The sequence below is a fragment of the Buceros rhinoceros genome, unplaced genomic scaffold, assembly GCF_000710305.1.
Source record: "Buceros rhinoceros silvestris isolate BGI_N320 unplaced genomic scaffold, ASM71030v1 scaffold7409, whole genome shotgun sequence".
Classification (NCBI taxonomy): Eukaryota; Metazoa; Chordata; class Aves; order Bucerotiformes; family Bucerotidae; genus Buceros; species Buceros rhinoceros.
In genome coordinates this window covers 1-22,062 of record NW_010433178.1, presented here as the reverse complement: position 1 = coordinate 22,062, position 22,062 = coordinate 1, and the positions used below count along the sequence as shown (strand labels likewise).

At 37.7% G+C, this 22,062-nt stretch overlaps 1 protein-coding gene across 1 annotated transcript; it reads left to right on the top strand.

Annotated features, from left to right (window-relative positions):
* Positions 1-1,114: 1,114 nt before the first annotated feature.
* Positions 1,115-21,967, top strand: LOC104500374 (E3 ubiquitin-protein ligase UBR1-like; the record flags this gene model as incomplete). The annotated part of the gene is made up of 10 exons (XM_010144009.1): positions 1,115-1,144; positions 2,615-2,871; positions 4,739-4,817; positions 6,699-6,809; positions 14,071-14,201; positions 16,042-16,180; positions 17,779-17,841; positions 18,142-18,265; positions 19,850-19,957; positions 21,879-21,967. Coding segments are annotated over exons 1-10 (1,131 nt in total), but the record flags the coding sequence as incomplete, so codon positions are not given.
* Positions 21,968-22,062: the final 95 nt, after the last annotated feature.

Below are 22,062 nucleotides of genomic sequence, written 5' to 3'. Positions count from 1 at the left end.
CTTGAAATGTTTTTGAGTTAGGCTGCGTGAGAACCCATTTTACACTTCTGGCAGATTTTTAGGAAAGCTTAGCCCTGTGTTTCTCAAAGCCATGATGCACTCTGTTACAACATGCAGAAGCTAAACTTACACCATCTCTTGGGAATAGGACTTACTAAGACAGACCAGGATTCTCTTGTGCTTTGGAAGGAGAGCGTACCAAGGGGTCACACTCCGCACTCACCTGTTTGAACAAATACAGTAACCAAATTGGGAGGGGAACTTGCTAAAGCCATCGTGCAGTATAGGTAAATTAAAACAAAACCTAAAGTTACAGGAGGAAACATGTTCAAGGAGGAGCATTGAATTATGGAGTTTAATTATGATAGGAGTAATTTACTTCTACTCATCTGAAATCAGACAAATGTCAAGGAAATTTTTTTCAGTTACCTTTTACAATTTGATATTGTCCAGAGGACCCCTAGCTAAGTGTGGTATTTTTAAAGTGTTGTTACAAAAATATTTGATAAATTTGGGGTTAATTTTCCGTTGCTTTTTACATTTTGGTGTCTTTATGCCCCAGGTAAGCATAAATTTTACTAAAAAAACACTTGGTTAGGTAGTTGAAAAATTTGAGCAACTTAATTAAAATAAAAATGCAGTCAGCTAGTTTGTTTTCTTTTCCTTTTGTTCCTTAACACTGTGAATATGTGAAAATAAATAATGTATCTATGTATTTGCGTGCGTGTATGTACATGTATACAGAATGTGTATGTATGTGCATGTGTGTGATAAAGATTTTGTGACTGATAACTGTGATCACAGTGGTGCTTACTGCAAAGTAAAGTCTGTTCTTGATCCAGAATTTTTGTTAGAATTGGAATTTAACTAAGTGGTTCCCTTCAGTTCATGGAATAATCTTCATTTTAAGATATTTAACCCATTTAAGGATGGGTTAAATGCATTGCGATTCAAGAAATCTGATGAGACTGGTTAACCTGCACTTAGAAAATGAGGACATTCTAGAATGATTTGCAGATTTACTGTCCTACTTGACCACATTATCCACAGCTTCTCTTTTCCATCAGTGTCTACCTTGCATTTTCTTCCATAACTTTTGAGTTTGTGAATCACCATGATAAATGAAGTAATGGACTACCTAAGGGTAATGCTAAGGAAGACTGATGGCAGAAATATCAGAAGAAGCCTCAGGCTTAATCTCAACATACTAGAAAGGTTGTGTGTCTTGTTAAAGCTGTAAAGCAAGTGTTTAGAGTGACTACAACATGGAACAAATCTCCTGTAACAAACTGGTTTTGGGTAATGGATGTTATTATTCATCTAGGCTGTTTCAACATAATACCTCATTTCTGTTTCTTCTGTTTAGATTTTTTTATGTAGAGCTTTTCGTACTTGTCTGTATTAGGTAGATGTACAGTTTTTCAGAGAAATATGCAATTTCTGTATGATGTCTGCAGGTCTGGCTTTCAGAGTGCTGGGAATGCAGCACTTTGGAGACCATGTGACTAGAATAATTTGGGGTTTTTTTGAGAACTATTCTAATCTAGGTAGTAAACTAAGGAGCTGTAGCCCTATAGATTGATTATTTAATCTGTTAACCCTGTCAATTTTGGAGGGCAATCCATTGATTGAATTGATGTAGGGTTCATTTTAAGTCAGATTAAATTCCCTTTAGAGCTATTTGTGAAGTTAATGTGGGTGGGTTTTTTTCATTTTGTTTGTTTTGTTTTTTCTTTTCTTGCAAAAATAAATTTTTGGTCATATATCAAGGTTCTGTATGAAAGAAGGTTGTCTTTCGGAGCCTTGATGGGTAAACTTGTTATCTGATTTGCAATGGGGAAAAACAAAAGGTACTTCTAAATAATGGGAATAACGTGAAAGAAAGAGTACTCAGACTCGAAGGACAGAAGTGGAGCAATTGTAGACAGCTGTTCAGAGAACTAGAGGAGTTGCAAGTGAAACTGGGGACCTAACTTGAGGTTCTTAATTTTCTTAATTTAAAACAGAAGTACTTTTATAAATTGTCATATTTATATGAAATTGCATTTTAGTCTGGTTTCCCAAGGACATTAAGCTTATATAGTCATCTGGTCGTCTTTCCCTGTCAGTATCCATTGAACTCTGACGACCACTTTCAACGAGATTTTATGAAGGGTAACAATTTCAGAGACCGTTAAGTTGCTGCACATTTTGCGACTGGAATGAATCCCAAACTTATTTCACAGCTAAGACAGGGAAACCCGCTTCTGCTGCTCTTTTTGTTGGCAGCTGAACAGACATCAAGATTTGTGTATTGCCTGTACTGTTGGCAAGCTTGTAGTTGAAAATTAATTGGTGCACGGGTCGCTCTACAGTAGCGTAGCACTTTCTGACTCTTGCCTCACTCGGAGTGTTTTAGTAGAGACTTCAAGGAAACAGAAGTTACTGTGGTGGGTACTGAAAGGAAAATAGCAGAGAAATTCCTGGGAAACCATGGTTTCTTGGATTTTACTGCTTGCAGAACTGTCTTCTGAAGTGGAAGAAAACTTTGGATTCACAGTAGAAATGCTTAATCTTATTTTCTTTATATTTATTTACTCACTTTTGTTTATCCATGGGTGTACTTTTCTTGCAGTGGTGTGATGAAAGATTCAACTTCCAAACCACGTTTTTACAGTGCTTGGCAAAACATGTGCCAAATATTTACTCAGCTGAAATGGACCCCTTGCTGGAGAAACAAGAAGAAATGGTCCAAGCAACAATATTATATCCCCTGGAATGTTATTTGTTTGGGGAAGACCCAGATGTATTCCTGGAGAAACTACAACAGAGTGGAACCTCCCAGCTCTGTGGGAAGGTGTTCAAAGGAGGGGAGACAACATACTCTTGCAGGTAAGAATTGAAGGTGTGTTATTATGAATATTCCTCTGTGACATAATGCAGCAAGGTGGTTTAATAAAATAAGTTGCGCTGCTAATTAGTGGTCACTTGCGTCATGGTAGGTCTTTGTTTAACTGACAGTGGCCTTTGCTTCACGGTCCAAACTACTTTTGCATGAGGAAAATTGCATATGGACTCTGACAGAGAAATGGGGAAGGAAATGAAAAGGATGCTAAAGGTACTGAAAGCCATTGGTTAAAAAGATTGGTATTAGTATGTGGTCTGTACCTGATTTGAGGGAGAACAGGCATAAAAATCTGTGCGCTGCATAATATTCTTTCGTAGTCTGAAACGGAATCCAGTATTTCTGAGCATCTTAACTCCTTTGCTTAAGTGATAGCTCTCTGACCAACGATAATTTTCTCACCTTCTCACCCTGGAGTATTTTGAAGATTTATTTGATATAGTTTATTTTATTAATTCATATTAATACAAGTATATTAATGTGAATAGTATGAATAATAATATATTTAAAAGCCAGAGGTCTTCATAGTGGATGAATAGCTTGCAACTGTACTAGCAGTTCATTAGGATTAACATCATGTTATTGTCATAGTGTTTTGTAGTTTTCAGTTTATTTTAAAATTTCATCAGAAATACCAAAATAACAAGGATGGGAAATGTTGTTATGGCTGAAAATTCCAGCACTTAGAGTTTAGGAAATGTCAAAATGAAAGCTCTCTGTAAACTTTGTTTATGAATTACACTGGTTTTAATCAATCACTTTTCAGCTGTTTCTAGGCATCGGTGTGTATTAAAGGAGAATGATCTCTGAAGAAATCCGTATGCGTTTGCTAGGTAGTGTGTAGTGAATACGACATTGGATTGTATGAAGGAAAAGGATGGTCAAGGCAGTTCAGTGCTGCTGTAACGGGAATAGTTCTGTTCCTACCTCTGCAGAGCTTTTATATGATAGCAAGCAAAAAGACAAAGCTATTATTTCTCATAGGTCGTCTCTTTTTTCTTATTTTTTTGAGTTGCTGTATTGCAAAAATGTGGTAGTTTTTATACAATATACAGTATTTAACTACCGCAGCTGAAGGTAATTATACATTTGCTTTAAGCTTCTAAAATGCTAAAAACAGTACATACTCAAATATTAAAATCTAAATGTCTTGATTTGGACATTCAAATCTAGCAGGCACCGCTGGCTTAGTTTTTCTTTCTTTTAACTCGCCTTGCAGTAGATTTATGGTAATAAATGAATGTTAGTGAAGTATTAAATTATTGTATGTTAATTATCATCTAAAGTTTGAAAGGAAATTCATTCTGTAATCAGAATTACCATTCTATTTTAGTTGTGTTGTAAAGAAGGCTTGATTTAAATGTTGAACAGTGGTGTAAAAAAAAAAAAAAAAACCTTGGTATGTTGTCGTTAAACACCTGTACATACAAAGCGTATCTATGTGGAGCATAGAAAAAAAAAAAAAGGATTAGATTGCCTATGAGGTAACAGAAGTTTCATTAGCAAACTGGCTACACTTGTTGGAAACAATAATAAAGGTTACTTCAGAGTCCTCATGATTTTTAAGAGCTGCTTATTCTTAGCAAAACCAGAAATATGTTAGCAACAAGTTTTGAAAGTGGAAATCAAGCGTGTTTTTGATAGAATCTGATATAACAGGTTTGAGTCCTGGTTCAAATCTAACAAGATTTGGTTTCACCTTCTTTCTATGACATGAAGTGGCCAGTGGTTTTTTTTTTTTTTTAATTCAAATCTGTTAATCTCTGTTGTTTTTTCAGAGCAGCTTTTTCTTTTGTGCATGAAAAGTCGATGTGTTTGCTTTAGAAAGTTTTCCACTTACTCTTTTTGTTGCAGAGACTGTGCAGTTGATCCAACTTGTGTACTCTGTATAGACTGCTTCCAGAATAGCATTCACAAGAACCACCGGTACAAGGTAGATAAATCTTATATTAAGAAATTGTACTTTTAGCTGTAGAGGAGATTTTTTTGAGGATCTAATAAACTGCATATAAATCATTAATAATTTATATTTAAAAAAAGAATTTGGGATTTACTAATTAGTTACCTCTCTCTCATATTTCTAAGCATGTAGAGCATCTTTTAAGAACGGTAGGTTTCTAATTCAAGAACCAAATAGTGAGTGTTTATGAATGCATATGGTGAAGATAAACCAAATGTTAAACATCAATATTTTTACTGAGGAGATTGTTCTAGAACTGTATCATCTCCTTCTGATAACCTTTTGATTCTCTTTGAGCCAAATCTTTGAGAGATTCCAGTGACTTAATTAAAAAGGAATCTTTTAAATAATTCTTCGCGAACTTGCTGCCTAAACTGTCATCTGCTGTTTCCTTCCCAGACTCCCTCTTTTGCTTGCTCTCTTCACTGAGAACTCTATAGTTTCAAAGCCTTGGAAGCAAAAATGAAAAACAATATAAAGTCATTTTTAAAGCTGGTATAACTCAGCTGCAAGAGGCAAGAAAAAGTACAGAAACTTTGTATATTCAATTTAATTATCTTTCACAAAAAAATGTGCACTAGATTTTTGGTTTTTTCAGCTATTCCTTCTATTCATTGACAAGATATCTATTGATGAGATTTGTCCTATATTATCAGTTGGTCATAAATCTCCTTTTAAGTGGATATGTTTCAAGGAGAAACAGTTTGGAAGAAGGTCCTATGAGCCTCAAAATTAACTGGGACTGAAATACATTATTCTGCTCCTCCATATAAGTGTTTACATACTAATCTGAAAATGTGTTGTAAATATTGATTCAAAGATGTACAAAACTACTTGGATAATGCAAATATCCATATACACAGACACACAGTTTACACAGAAGTAAGATGAAACCTGGGCAAAATAAACAGTAATGATTACAGCTGGGCTGAGAAGCTGTTATCCTTTCCCTGTTTTTCAGTAGCTTCATCAGGCGAAACATCAGCCATGGAAATGGAAGCAGATTTGCTACGTTGCTGTTTTAAAGATGTAACCTAAAGAATACAGATTATGCTCTTTAAAGATTCTTAGAATAATTTAGATTGGAAGGGACCTAAGGAGGTCATCTAGTCCAACCTCCTGCTTGAAGCACATCTAATTAGATCAGGTTGTTTTCAAATATTTCAAGTAAATACAAAAAATTTTAATGTCTTTTAATCGGGTCACTTACTGTTTTTTATAATTCTTTTAGGATTGGAGTTTTAGAGTAAGCTAAGAATAATTATTTTTGTCTGAGTTCTGTCTGAACTTTTTGCCAAGGTGAAGGGTCAGGATTTGTACTTTTCTGAAAGAGTAATACAAAGTTAAAGTTGCAAGAATGTATTTAGATGCTGATTATATCTTATTTTCTTTGGTTAGAAGTGGAGGTACTACTAAATGCTTGTTTAATATATACCTATTCTTTTTAGTTTATTTTCAAATTTTACCGAGTGATTTGTAAAGAAGGCATTAAGCACCTTCACTATAATTTTGCTAATAAACCCAGAAATTATTATTTTGCGATTTATGAGGCACTTATTCATCAGTCATAGGCATTTTCACTTTATAGTTAAATTTGTTTATGACTTGCATATTTTGTTTTCAGCAACAACTATATTTCATCCTTTATTTTCTGTTTAAAAAAATTTACTTCCCCCCGCCAAGTCTCCTTATATCCAGGGAAATAAAAAAATATCTGGTAAGTCCGTTGGTCATGCAGTCTCTTGTATTTTGCTAAGTTGGTATTTATACTTGTGTTGGACTTCAGTGTACATTTCTGGTTTTCCCTTGCTTTTTATGCGCGTACTTCATGACTGAAATGCGTGTTTTTTACAGATGCATAGCTCCACTGGAGGTGGATTTTGTGACTGTGGAGATACAGAGGCATGGAAAGCTGGACCACTGTGCACTAGACATGAACCTGGAGCATCAGGTTCTGCAAAAGAAGTAAGAATGTTGCTTCAATGAAAGAATAAATATTGTAAATACTGTCTTTTTAAAAAATTGCTTATTCCTGTATATGAAGGTATATATATTGTATAATTCATGTAGCAGGACCAATCACGGTGAATCAGCATTTCTTTGGTCAAGGTGTTTGTTGGGGTCAATCATATATATTGGACATTCTTCATCTCCAAAAACAGTAGAGCAGTTCCATCTACCTATTTTGTGCATTTCTGTCTTTGATTCAGAATTAAAATTGCAGTCCCTTGCTGTTTTCTTTGCTGTGTTTTCTTATATACAAATAATTACAGAATCACAGAATCATCTGGTTGGAAGAGACCTATAAGATTATCGAGTCCAGCCATTCACCCTGCACTGCCAGGGTTCCTAAACCCTGTCCCTCAGCACCACATCCACACAGCTTTGGAACACCTCCAGGGATGGGGACTCTGCAACCTCCCTGAGCTGCCCGTTCCAGTGCTTCACAACCCTCTCTGTAAAGAAATTCTTCCTGATACCCAACCTAAATCTCCCCTGGAGCAACTCGAGGCTGTTTCCTCTAGTCCTGTCACTTGTCACATGGTAGAAGAGACTGACCCCCACCTCACTACAACCTCCTTTCAGGTAGTTGTGGAGAGTGACAAGGTCTCCCCTTGGCCTTCTTTTCTCCAGACTAAACAACCCCAGGTCCCTCAGCTGCTCCTCGTAAGATTTGTTCTCTAGACCCTTCACCAGCTTCGTTGCCCTTCTCTGAACCTGATTCAGCACCTCAATGCCCTTCTTGAAGTGAGGGGCCCAAAACTGGACACGGTATTCAAGGCGTGTCCTCACCAGTGCAGAGTACAGGGGAACAATCCTTCCTTCCTCCTGCTGGCCACACTATTTCTGGATGCCATTGGCCCTCTTGGGTTCCTGGGCACCCTGCTGGAGCATATTCAGTGGTGACCCAAGTACAGGACCCAGCACTTGGCCTTGTTGAACTTCATACTACTGGCCTCGGCCCATTGAGCCAGCCTGTCCAGATCCCTCTGTTGATCCTCCTAATCTTAAAGCAGGTAGGCACACCCACCCAACTTGGATGAAAACTTACTGAGAGTGCACTTGATCCCCTCATCCAGATCCTTAATAAAGTTATTGAAAAGAACAGGCCACAACACTGATCCCTGGGGAATGCCACTTGTGACCAGCTGCCAACTGGACTTAACTGTATTCATTCACTGCCACTCTCTGGGCCTGGCCATCCGTCCAGTTTTTGATCCAGCGAAGAGTACACATACCTGAGCCATAGCTAGCCAGTTTCTACAGGAGAATGCTGTGGGAAATAGTGTCAAAGGCCTTACTAAAGTCTAGGTAGGCAACATACACTAAGTGGATCACTTTGTCATAGAAGGAGATCAAGTTGGTCAAACAGGACCTGCCTTTCATAAACCCATGCTGACTGAGCCTGATCACCTGGTTGTCTTGTACGTGCTGTGTGATGGCACTCAAGACGATCTGCTCCATGATTTTCCTTGGTGCCGAGGTCAGACTGACAGCTCTGTAGTTCTGTGGATCCTCCTTCTGGCTGTTCTTCTAGATGGGTGTTACCTGGGACCTTCACGGTTCGCCAGGACTGCTGATAAATGATGGAAAGGGGCTTGGTGAGCGCTTCTGCCAGCTCCCTCAGTACCCTTGGGTGGATCCCATCTGGCCCCATCGACTTGTGCACATCTAAGCGGTGCAGCAGTTCACTTACTGTTTCCTCTTGGATTATGGGGGCTGGATTCCGCTCTCCATCCCTGCCTTCTTGTTCAAGAGGCTGAGCACTCAGTGAGGTGGTCTTACCATTAAAGACTGAGGCAAAGGTGGCGTTCAGTACTTCAGCCTTTTCCTCACCCTCGGTCACTGTGTTTCCCCCTGCATCCAGTATAGGATGGAGACTCTCCTTTTGCTCTTATGGAAACGTTTTTTGTTGTCCCTTATGGCGGTGGCCAGACTAAGTATAAGCTGGGCTTTAGCCTATCTAATCTTCTCCCTGCACAGCCTTACAAGAGCCTTATAGTCTTGAGTGGCCTGCCCCTTCTTCCATAGGCAGTAGACTTGCCTTTACTTCCTGGTTTTCCAGTGGTTAATAATTGTTCAGATATAGTACTTGATTTTAATATTTTCTTTTTTCCACATCGCTGCATTACTGAACGTATCTTTTTTCAGTTACATCTGATGTATGACTGTAAAGTAATTCTCTATGTTTTAAAACTATGCTAGGATGTCTTGTGCTTATTGTACCTCATAAAGCAGCATATCAGTGAGAAATACGTCATCTTATAAGTAGTTCTGAAAGAAAATGTTGGCAAATCAGTTGCTTCAGGTAAAACTGTTTTCTCAGTGTCCTACATTCTGAGATAATCAGGACAAAAAATCCTTAGCATTCATCATTACAAATAGACCCCTAATTCCTCCTGGTTTTGTTGCAAAAGTGCTGTTCTCTATGATCTGGCAAAAAAAAACAAACCAAAAAACAAATGGGAGAGCAATAAAGAACACTGGTCTTATAAAAAAAAAAAGAGTCAGAGTTTTTCTTTACTTGTTCATCCTTCATAAAATAGTGAATCTTAATGGATTTCGGAGATAAAAATAGCTGAAGGTCCGAGAAGGGGTCATCTGATTACCACTTGGAGCTTGTCAATATGATGTTCACCTGCTTCTAATTCAGTCAAGTCTGTTCTGCTGTGAGCACTGAGCCATCTGATACATGTGTGACTGATACCTACATACTACTTAAGAAAAGCTGTAATTGCAAGGGCCCAATTGTTTCCTCAGTCTTAGAATACCCAAAAATAGCTACAGTGTGGTTAATTTTAGTCCTGACACTATTACTAAATACGCGTTCAATACTTTTTCCAGCACATTTTAGAGCTGTTTCCAGAATAAGAAACTAGCGCAGTTTCTCTTTGTGAAGTATTCATTTTTGTCCTTGTGTTCTGAAGGAAAACAGGATTTTTTTTCAATGCTAGATTCCTGGTACTGTTGATAAATACATACAGGACGGTGGAGAACTCGTGTGTGTAGCAGCTTCAAAGCCACCTTTGGTTACTGTGGAAAATTGATGTTAAAAAGATGCTCAGTATCAAATTTCTAGCTGATTGCTGAGAGGTCATCATATCACAAAGAGAATTTAGCAATGGTCTTGAGACAAAATGTTGAAGTCCCAGCTGAGAATTAAGTGTTCTTCCACCTGAAAATTGTTTCCAGCAAAACATCTCCATTGCTTCTAGATAAATAGTATTACTTACACCTGAGGAGACCAGTTTGTCCAGTTTGTTTTACAGACAGTAGGTAGCATACGTTATGGATTTCACCTGTGATGGCTCACAAAAAAACTGTGCAGATACCTGGACAAACATGGACCTACGAGACATATTATTAACTTTAACAAAGAGATTCAAAACAAATATGATTGTATCTCCCCTCTTTAAAATTCAGGTCTTTGTATGAGATCTTCTAACAGTTGTTTCAGCACTTTTGAGAATAGTAGTATTTTTTGGTTCCAACAACTCTGACCAGGGTCCCCAGAATGATTTACAAAATGTTTATTTCCCACTGGGGAACCTGTTTCTCTGCAAGGTATGAATTTTGATGTCTCAGATCTGATACTTGCATCCGTGACAGAATATTCTGCTTTTTACTTGCCTTTCTTTTAGAACAGCTTTTTCGTAACAATGAAATAGTCAAACCCCAAATGTTGGAAAAAACACCAAAACCTTTCTCAATTTTAGTGAAAGACTGGCTCACTCTTGTTAAAATCACACTGTCTGAATTTTGTGGGTTTTGGTTTTTTTTTTTTTCAAAACCATATTCAAACAAAGTTTGAGAGGAAATTGCATGCATTCAGAGTCTACAGCATGTTATTTCTGTTTGGATGAAGATAAGCTGCTCAGAATATTATTCTGGCCGTTTGTATCCAATGGAGATAAGGCTAAAGGAGAGATCATATTAATAATGACAGCAACTAAACTCAGTATCTCTTGGTTTTAAACTTTGAGAACTGTAATCATACCTGTGATAAGGAAATGGGGAACCTCCTACGCTGCTTTGAGTAATATTTCTCTTCCAATTTCTAATAAGGTCTTTGGTTGGTTTGTCGTGAATTTGTTTGATCATCATTTCTTGTCATAGCGTTGTGCAAGTCCCAAGCTATGTTACAACTGCTGTCAAATAAACTGGAACGCGCTCCGTTGATGAGTGCTGCCTGAGAGTCGTGAATGATAGAAAACATGAAATCAAACAATTATTTGAATTTGAGGTAGAAAGTTACTTAACATAATAGTTCTTCATCGTCAATATATGATGTAGTTATTAGTCAGTATATGTAGATTCTCTAGTAAAAGGGTGGAAGTACAACCACTACAGTAATGAAATGCATCAGTATATTAATATATTCTATGTGTAACTATTTGGTGAACATGGCACGACCATGTTCCTTTGAAAGACTAGTCTGTAAGGGGTTTTTTATGACAAAGAGGCTTGTGCATGTTTGGATTACCTCATAGTTTGTTCTCTGTTTAGAGAATCAAGGACACTCATAATCTAGGAATTTTCTTGGTATAATAGTGCTTGTTAAAATAAATTAATTGAAAAGTGCATTTGGAACAGATATCTTGCGTATGTCTTTTCTAGCATGTTTGCTGATTGTATAGAAATTTATCATATGCTTGGCAAACAAAAACCACTCTTTTCTGGATGATCCTGACCAGTTTTCCTGTAATTACTCAAAGTGCGGAGGATGTATCATGCTAAGGGGTTTATAAAATTATTCTGATCAGGTAGGAGCTAGTAATTATGTTTGCAGTATGTTGGTTTGCTATGCAGAACGTGGTAAAAGTGTGCTTGGGAACTGGATGCTATTTTTAAAAGGTAAATTAAGTTTAGATAGAGTTAGATCTATAAATAACCTCCTTTAGAAATGAGCCGTTAGTAGAGGACAGGTTTCAATCTACAACATTAAAGTTAAGCACCAGAGTTTTTAGTGTTTCTGAGATACGAGGTGAGCATTAGTTAAATACAGTATCCTTACAAAAATCGTAATAAAATCTTAGTTTAAAAAAAAAAAGGTAGTTTATGGTGAGGAGATACAAAACTTCTTGGTATGTATGTATTATGTGGCTCAGAAAAACAATCCTTCATTTTAGAATCCCCGCTCCAGGCTTTTAAAAGTTGTTCATTGCCTGTTGATTCCAGATTAATGTCTTCACTGTGGCAGAAATATAAAAACGTTTTTGCCTAAATATATCCTTAAAACCAGATAACTTTATCCGTGTCTGAAATAAGGTAAATATACTCTCCAGGCACATTTGTTTAAAAAATTATACGTATATAAAAACAGTGCTTGTTATTTATTTTTAAACTTTGCTATCAGAACATGCTTTGTTAGTTCTTCTACAGTTTTGTTTTTTGAAGCTTTACCAGAAGTTTAAATGATTACACATTTTTGGGCATAGTTCTGAAGCAATTTTATTTTTACCCTTTCGATTTACATTAGATGTACTTTAATTTCACTTTAGTATGACTTCTATTAACATGGATGGCATTGGAGGTGACATTGCATCATTTACGTTTTCACTGTTTGTATGAATTTTTCTTCCAGTATTTCAGAGTTTGGTACATCTCTGTCATTTTTACTTAGCATATGTTAATCCTTGAAAGGCCAAACTCATTTAAATACTGGGAAAAAAAAATCAGTACACTTATAACTCAGTTCAGTTAGATTATTCTTAGCACTCTAGTTTTTTTCATTCTGCTCCACATTTTAAGATGATGATAGCTTTGTCAGTCTGGGAAAAAAATTAACACAGATATTTAGATATTTAAATTTTTAATTACCGTATCTATCACAAGCTTATTCAAAGTTAAGTATGTGTGCACAGTGATATTTAAAGCCCATAATTTCATTGGTGTGCATTTTAGATTGTATGTTTGACTCCAAGTTATTCTCCTGCTGCTTTTCCGGTCAGAAAACTTGTTTGGAGCTTTGGAAGCACTTTGGTCACGTTAACACATTTTTACTTTGCTTCCCAACAACATTATTTTACTTTTTCATTCTTTTAAGCCATCTGCTTCATAAGTGGATGAATGTTGATGTAAGTTGATGTAAGAATTTTTCAAAACCATGATTTTTAGTTACATTAAACACATCGGTCTTTCTGTTCCTTTATATCTAATATATGTCAGATTGTGTATTGCAGAGGTCAGTGCCCTTAGTACTTTGGGATTAAAAGTTGGATGTGAAAAGCTTTGTTCTTGGAAAGCATCTTCATTTCTCATCTTTTCTCTCTCTGGAAAACACATACTCAGATTTTGTAGGCAGTTTGGGTGATCCTAAAGTTATATGAAACTTTGTGTAAATACTCTAGAAAATATTAGCCTCTGTTTGTGTGTCATTTGTGTGTGAAATTACTGGATTTGGTTGGGTTAATATTAATAACAACATTATATGTGATTTGTATGTGCATGTGCTGAAAGGAAGGGCGGTGTATGGAAAAGGTGATCAGGGCCTTTGCAGTAAAGCCCTCTTTGCCCACAGTGTCTTTGCAGTGTGCGTATGTCTTGTACCTGAATGCTGATTGCTTCATTCTGAAGTGCAGATTTGGTAATGATTTCCTTTGCTTATAACCTTAATCTCTCTCTTGCTTAAATCCTTATGGAAAGGATTAATGATGTTATATGATGAAACAATTCACTTAATGAGCTTTATCTGCGTGGATAGGAAATGTGTTGGTTCACGGGATATTTTGAATGATTTCTAGATCTGGGATGGGATTTCTGAAAAGAACAGAGTTACGTTTCCTTAGGTCATTTTGTTCAAGGTGTGTCGTAAGTGTTTGACAGAATACTCACATAGAAGATAAAGCAATGAAGGGGAGAAATTTTGGTCTGGACTTCAAACTCTTAATATCTTCAAGTGTACACAAAGCTGTTAACCAGCTTTTTTAAACTCAAGTTTAAAAAACGTGAAGTTTCTTAACACATTTGGTGAAGCCTTTTGTCGTCTTTTCCTAGCTAAAACCTGGGTGCATAGAAGAAAGGTAAGTGAAACTGCTGGAATGCTACTGAGAGCCCTTGAGATGAAATAATTTTGAAGAAAAGAAATTATGTGAGATTAATTTGCTTGAAAATACTGAAAAGGCTAATTTCATAAAACAGATATAGCAATAAGGTATTCTGCCAACCCTTTTTAACTTTTAAAATTTCTTTTTTTTGATTAATATTATTATCTCCTGTTTTACAGAATTCTGAATGTCAGTTGAACGAAGAAATTATGGAACGCTCTAGGAGGGTATTTCCCTCTGTTTTAAAATACATTGTAGATATGCTTATATGGGAAGAAGAGAAGGAACTGCCTCCAGAGCTCACAACTGGGTAGGGAGTATTTCCAACTTTCTCTTAAAGACGTTAGAAACTTTGATAATAATTTTGCCTGTGTTATTCTTACACTCATGCAAACACAAGTGCAAAATCCCTGTAAACAGCACCATAGCATTTTTGACTTACAGAGAGAAAAGTTTTTGATCCTTAGTGGGAAAAGCAGTGTGTGACTGTGCTCCATCTCCATCAGTTGCCCAGTGGAGCTGCCTCAGAGCTGGCCTGGTCCGCAACAGAGCAGCAGATCTCAGTGCACAGGGCGTGTTCCTGGGGCAGGGAAATGCCAGGGCAGAGGAGAGACCTGCCAGAAGCTGGCAGCTCTTGTGGGAGACGCTGATGTGGCCTGGGCATTGCCAGAGCAGCTGGGACCACCCTAGTGCCTATAAAAAGCAGCCTGGGGAGCCCTAGTGAACAGAGTGGGCAAAGACTGGCAAAAACATTTTTTGTGGCAGGATGCACGGAAAGGGCATAGTCACGCTACTAGCTTGAGAGGCGAGTTCAGTTGACGGTCATCGCCCTCTCAGACTGAGACAAGCTATGGTATCTACCCAATGGAAAGCTACGTCCTCTGCACTCGCCAGAATAGACATGGCAACCCCAACACAGCTTCCACAAAAACATGCAGCCATCCAGGTCTCAGGCTGTAGCGTGCCGGAGCCTTTTTCACTGGTAATGGATGGCAGTAGTGAGAATGGTTACGTGAGGTGTGACCAGGTGGATGATCTGCTCAGCCTGGTGGCAGAGCTACGAGAGAAAGTAGAAGGGTTAAGGAGCATCAGGTAGTGTGAGAAAAGACACTGCCCGGTTGTGTAGGGATGGGATCAGGAAAGCCAAGGCACAGCTGGACCTGAACTTGGCAAGGCATGCAAAAAAATAATAAGGGCTTCTATGGGTACTTCAGCCAGAGAAGGAAGGGTAAAGAAAGTGTCTCGCCCCGATGAACAAGACTGGCAAGCTGGTAACAACTCTGCTTCACTCTGGTAAGACCCCACCTGGAATACTACGTCCAGCTCTGGAGTCCTCAGCACAAGAAAGACCTGGAACTGTTGGAGCGGGTCCAGAGGAGGGCCACAAAAATGATCAGAGGGCTGGAATACCTCTCTTTATGAAGCCAGGCTGAGAGAATTGGGGTTGTTCATCCTGGAGAAGAGAAAGCTCCAGGGACACCTTATTGTGGCCTTTCAGTACTTCAGGGAGGCCCGTAAGAAAGATGGGGACAGTGTTTTTAGCAAGGCCTATTGCAACAGGACAAGGGGTGATGGTTTTAAACTAAAAGAGGAGAGAATTAGAGTAGATGTAAGGAAGAAATTTTATATAGTGAGGGTGGTGGAAAACTGGAACAGCTTGCTGGGAGAGGTGGTAGAAGCCCCATCCCTGGAAACATTCGAGGTCAGTTTGGATGCGTCTCTGGGCAACCTGATCTAGTTGAAAATGTCCCTGCTCACTGCAGGGCAGGGGATTGGACTAGACGACCTTTGAAGGTCCCTTCTAAGTCAAAGCATTCTATGATTTCATGTATATGAAAAAAGGCTTTTGTGATGACATGTGAAAAAGACAAATGGCATCGTAAAATAACAGAAGGGAAATAATAATGGAATAATCAGATAACTTCATATCTCCTTTGGACATGGTACATGGTTTCTGAGTTTTTTTCTGGTATAGATCATGAGGACAACCTGTCTTTGCCATGCAGAACATGCTTAATTTTCTTCTATATTCTTTTTTTATATTTGACATTTTCTTAAGCTGTCAAGTGAGCTCTTGCTTGTATTGGATAGGACACTATTTACAGTTTTATATTTATTTGTATGATGATATATTGACTTTTTCCCAGCAGAGAGAAGTTAGACAGCTACTACTGCGTCCTTTTCAATGATGAACATCATTCTTATGATCATGTCATCTATAGCCTGCAGAGGGCACTTGGGTGTGAACTCGGTGAAGCCCAGTTGCATACTACTGCCATAGATAAAGAGGTTAGTGCATTCTGGAAGTGGGAGGAAGTAGCCTTTTAATCATTAAGAAGTGCTACTCTAGTCTCTTGATTATAGTATCTTTGTTTCTGGAATGTTGGAGCTTGAGGAGAGAGAAAAGCATGCTGCAGAGTAACTGTTAATTAGCACTTGCTTCAAGAAAGTTTTACAATTGTATTACTTTTTTTCTTCAGGACAAACTCCCAGTTTCTTGGGAAAGGGGAGAGCTAATTTATCTGAATTTGCTCCTTTCACGTTGAATATATTCTCTTTATCTTTTTTCAGCTGAGATTAATATTTTATTTTAATGATATTTCTCTGAAAAATATGCAAGTCACCAATATGCATATTCAGTTATATTTAACCAGAAATGTACCTTATGTTTTGTGAGAGTTAGTGTTTGTTCTGGCTCAGACTTCATTTGAAAATCTTAAAAATTCAAATTAAGCAAATAAAACTAGGAAGAATCAATGAAGGAATGTGGGTGAACCTGACAATTTTACAAATTTATTTTTCAAACTAATATCCAATGTAAAGACCTTACTAATAATGTAATTTTTTTTCCACTGGGCAGAAGAATTATCAGTGTTTGAATTATCTTAATTGCATCCATGGTTTATTATCTCACAAAAGTACAAAACTTACATGTTTGCACGCAGAGAAACTTCGTCTATAGGTGTATATGTATTTGTATATTTACATATAGAACTTAATAATATTAGAATCCCATTTTAATCTGTAAAAACTGTAGGGGTTTTTGTGTTTCTCTTTGTTCAGGTAGTGAAAATTTAGTTGTTATTTAGTTAGTAGTGTCAGTCTTAAATAATTACAAGTCTTGTCCTGCAGTTGCAGGTTTTGTAAAATACGCATATACATGCTTGCTTATAGAGTAACTTTTAAAGGTTTCCATTATGAAGGTCCCTTTTGATTGAAACCTGAATTGTAGATCCAGAGTTGATCAGACTTTTCGTTTCACAAAGCACCTGCTACAGCACAGGACTCAGTTACGTTGTTTTAATTATAACTGTTCCAAGACATACAGCTACTTTCTTTCTTCATGTACAAAATTCTGCTGTGTGGAGCGCTTGTTTTGGCAGCCCATACCTCTGATTTCCTTTGAGTGGAACTGGAGGTCTAAGCTGGACCTGTTCTTGGGTTTACTGAAGGAGCTGTCAAAGACATGATTATGATATACCCTGGTATTTCATATACTGAAGGAAGAAATAGTAGGAAAGATTGTGGAAAAGCAGTTCAGGAAGAGTGTACTTTGTGATAGGAGTAAAGTTGATGTGGTTCATGTTTTAAAGTATTCTGCAGAACTTGCTCTCAACTGTTTCAATGTGTATGTGAATTTTCCTTATCTAATAACGTTGAGATACCCAGACTTTGCTTTTGTTGTTCCATTGTTAATTTAATAAAAAATTACCTTTTTTCTAAAGATAATTACTTTAATTTTGATTTGCTTCTAGATGTCTAAAAGCACCATGAGTGATGTTGGTTCCAGTTTTTCTTTTCCGTACTAAAAGCATAGCAAGGATCAGGCCTGTAACATCTTGGTATTTTTTTATATTGGTCTCATGCTCAGTATTTTCTTTAAACAGGGTCGTAGAGCTGTTAAGGCAGGACATTATGGCTCTTGCCGGGAGGCAAAAGAAAAAATCAAGGTAACTTCCTAATTTTTCTCATTTAAAAAAGAAACAAGTCAACCTCATCATTATTAATACTTAAAGACTTATTTGTCTGCTATATACAGTCTTTAGCTTAGTACTTCCCTGATTTTATCATCTGCCTGTGAACTTTTTGAAATTGAGTTTACCCCACATTTGGTGTAGGTAGATATCTTCAAAAATAAAATGTCAAGTGGATTTATTTTTTTGCTTGGGAGAGGTATTGGGTGATGAAGACAAATATGAAAATTCATGTGCCTTTTATTTTATATCTACTAATATATACCTGACTCCTAGAGACATTCTGAAAATGTTTCTCAACGACCACTTCACGTGGAGGTTCTGCATGCTGATGTAATGGCTCACCAGAAGTTTGCCTTGCGCCTTGGTTCTTGGCTGAATAAACTCATGAGCTATTCAAGTAAGTATACATGGTTTTTGTTACAGTAATGCCATGTCACTATTAGAATGAATAATTCTCTCAAAAAATATCTTTAGTGCTGATACAATAATAGTAGATACGATTTCCTTTATTAAAATATCTTTCCTTCTCATTAGTAAATAAATAATATAGTATGGGTGCTGATATCCATCAGTATGGTTATGAACAGTAGTATTTTTATGTTCCTTCCTCCTAGAGTAAATGACTTTCCCTGCTTGAGCTCTGCCTGTTTCTCTAGAAGGTTCATTATCTTCAGTTTCAGCATTGTGTGCCCTATTTCAGACTTCTTAGCTTAAAGCTGCTCTCTCCAGTGCTGGTGGAAAGCTGCAGAACATCTCCATCAGTGAAAGCATACATCCTCTGCTTGAATTAATTGCTGCTTCGAATTTGATAGCTGTGATTAGACAGTGTCAGTAAAACAAACAAAAGCCTTAACTTAAAAATGAGTGCAGTAGTGAAGCTTTCAAACATTGTTCTGTTGCCTGATGATGCTCATGGTTTCAAAGAAGACTTCTGAATCAACCTAATTGTGATTTCTATTACTGGCTTTTGTTGTACCTTTGTTTTGCCAAAATAAAGCCATTAGAAAATTTCTTCTCTCCACACAAATATGCGTAGATTAAGCCCTACTCACTGCTTATCCTCCTCTTTGGTAGGGTAGATCTGTTGGTCTGCTTTAGTCTCTTTTGAAAGCTTGGTTAATAAAGTGCATTTCTCATCTTTTTGGGGGAACACTTTTTAATCTTTCCTTTGAAAAACATATATCAGAATTGTACTGTTTTGTAATTCTTTTAAAAATTTTCAGTTTTAGCTTTATGTTCTTTTCATTTTTGTATTTATTTAATTGATGGTCTGAGTCCCTTGGTTCTTTTAATCAGTACAGGTTTTTGACTATGTGATTTATTTCAAGGTTTCTAGTGAAAGTTTGATTTTTTTAATCAACATTTATCTTCCTAGCTATTTTTCTTATTTTTAATTTTATGAGATAACTCTATTTAAAACTCTGACAGCTAATTATTCAGCTGTTGACTCTGTGTGAGTATAGACAGGTTGGTGTCAGTGCCACAGCAAATCCCCAAAATTATAGGTTTTTAAGTGTTATCATTTTAGCTGATGAGATAAGCTAAAAGTTCCCCAAAATTGCTTCAGCAATTACTATATTTACTGATAGGTGCGAGAAAATATAAAATAATATTCTGAAATTCTACAGAAGACTGACTTTCAGGGCCCAAGACCAGCACAGACTTGCCTAACCTGTGCATTTCTGTGCTTACGTGGTGAACTCTTCTTACGGATCTGCTTTGCAAAGTTTAAATGTTTTTAATTTTAAAATACCCTTCTGCATCACTGAATTTATTAAATAAAGTAGGTAAGAATAATAGGAAGAAATTAGTAAGGAGAGAGTACATGGGAGTATGTTCACTGAGAAAAAAGATTATTGAAAAATAATTCATACTTAAGTGCCACTTTTAAAGAACAGTGTTCTGTAATTCTAATTTTGTTGCTCATATAATTTAATTATTGAAGCATTCTTGGACCAAATGAATAGTTCTATCCCTACAGGTGATTTTCGCCAGATCTTCTGTCAAATAAGTCTCAAAGAAGAAGCTGGATCTGAAAAGCCGTGCTTCATAAGCAAGTTGATGCTATGGGATGCAAAACTTCATAAAGGTTTGTTATGTCCGTGTTGATACTAGCTGAAGAGGCAAATGAAGTGTTCATGTATGTAACAAATGTCTAAAAGTAAATAAGCGCTATGCAGATGTGTCGCAGGTTAGACAAGGCTGTCGGCACCAGAAGGGGCTGCGACTGCCTGGGGCTTTTCTGGTAGATAAAACCCAGCAAAACCACAGCAAAGGGGAGCTTTTAACAGCTCGTGAAACCTAAATGCAGGCTTTGTTCTGGCAAAGGAAGAGACAAATACAGGCTGTATGTGAGAAGAGTGAAAATAGAAGAGGTTTAATAGTAAAACGCCCCCAAAATAAAATCAGTTTCAAAGTTAAACAGGACTGAAAAAGGGAGAGAGAGAGATAGAGGGAGAGATTAATAAATAAATAAATAAGCATATGCAGTTACAGTATAAAATCTCCTGTTCAAAACCATATCCCCCGCTTACAAACAAAACTCCCGCACATGGGTTCGCCATGCTGGGGGATGGGGGCGGGAAGGAAGAGCCTCTAGTCTGTTCCGCCTGCCAAAAAAAAAAAAAGTTCTCAGTCTAAGAACTTTCTCCTGAAGCAAACCTTTCATGCAAATAAGAAGATAGTCCTTTTTCCTCCCAAGCGGCTAAAGAGAACATTCCTTTGCCAAGGGCAGGTTTTCCAGACTCTCTCTCCATCTGCGTTGCGGGGTCGGCTGGCGTCCCAGGGAAATGCCTGCAGATTCCCTGCCGCCATCGATGCCTGTTCCTCCGTGCAGAAATAGGGGCATATGGCTGGATCGATCCCTGGCCGTGGCAAAACAGTTCAACCCCCCCCCCCCGCCGGGAATGGGCAGAAACGGAAAAAGGTTCTACCTATTTTGCAGAAGGAATCTTTTACTGCTTCAGGGAAATCGCAGGTAGCCACGGACGTTGCTTTCTCTCCCGACAAAAAGTTCCTGCAGTCCCGGGGCGTGAGATTGAGACGTACTGCGCGGCATGTTTGAAAAAAACCGCAGCGCGGACAAGGTAGAAAGACAGGAAGAAAAAGCTGCGTCGATCCCTGGTCATGGCAAAACAGTTCAAACACCACCCCTGCCGGGAATCGACAGAAACGGAAAAAGGTTCTACCTATTTTGCAGAAGGAATCTTTTACTGCTTCAGGGAAATCGCAGGTAGCCACGGACGTTGCTTTCTCTCCCGACAAAAAGTTCCTGCAGTCCCGGGGCGTGAGATTGAGACGTACTGCGCGGCATGTTTGAAAAAAACCGCAGCGCGGACAAGGTAGAAAGACAGGAAGAAAAGAGGAGGGGAAGCAAAATGTTGGCGAGTCTCCCGAGATACCCCTTTTTGTGGGTTCATTCGGAGAGGCGCGTCCTCCTTCCCGGAAGCGCGGGAAAACCGCGGCTCTCTAGGAAAGAGAATGCTAGAGACAAAACCATGCGGTCCGATCCCGCCATGTTAAAACTGGGACAAGGTGGTTTAGGGATTCCTTCGGAGAGGCCTGTCCTCCTTCCCGGAAGCGCGGGAAACCGCAGCTCTCTGGGAAAGAGAAAGCTAGAGACAAAACCATGCGGTCCGATCCCGCCATGTTAAAACTGGGACAAGGTGGAGTTAGATTTCTTTATATTATGTTTTTTATACAGCCTTTATTTTTTAGCCGAGGTAATTGGTATTTGGGGTATGTATTTGCCTCCTAAAATTTTCCTGCCTTACGTATTTTGAAGAATCTTTTCACAAGACTGTAAGCGACTTGATTCTTACCCTGTTTTTTAAATACATACCAGAAAATGTTAAAAATAGAAAAAAATACGTTAGTAACTTTGTTCATATACTTCATAACTATTTCAAGGTTTTTAATGATTTTAAATTGTAATTTACCAGTCTGTTCTTTTCCACAAAAAGCTGCATCTTAGTGAAATAAGTGATGTGTGTTGTATTGGCTCTTCACAGGGGCAAGGAAGGTTCTTCATGAACTTATCTTCAGTAGTTTTTTCATGGAAATGGAGTACAAAAAACTTTTTGCTGTGGAATTTGTGAAGGTAAAGGGGTGTTTGTTTTTTTATGCTTTCATATGTTTTTACTGGCTTTGTAAAATTTTCCCCAAGCCTGAGGATTATTTTAATATAAATAATAT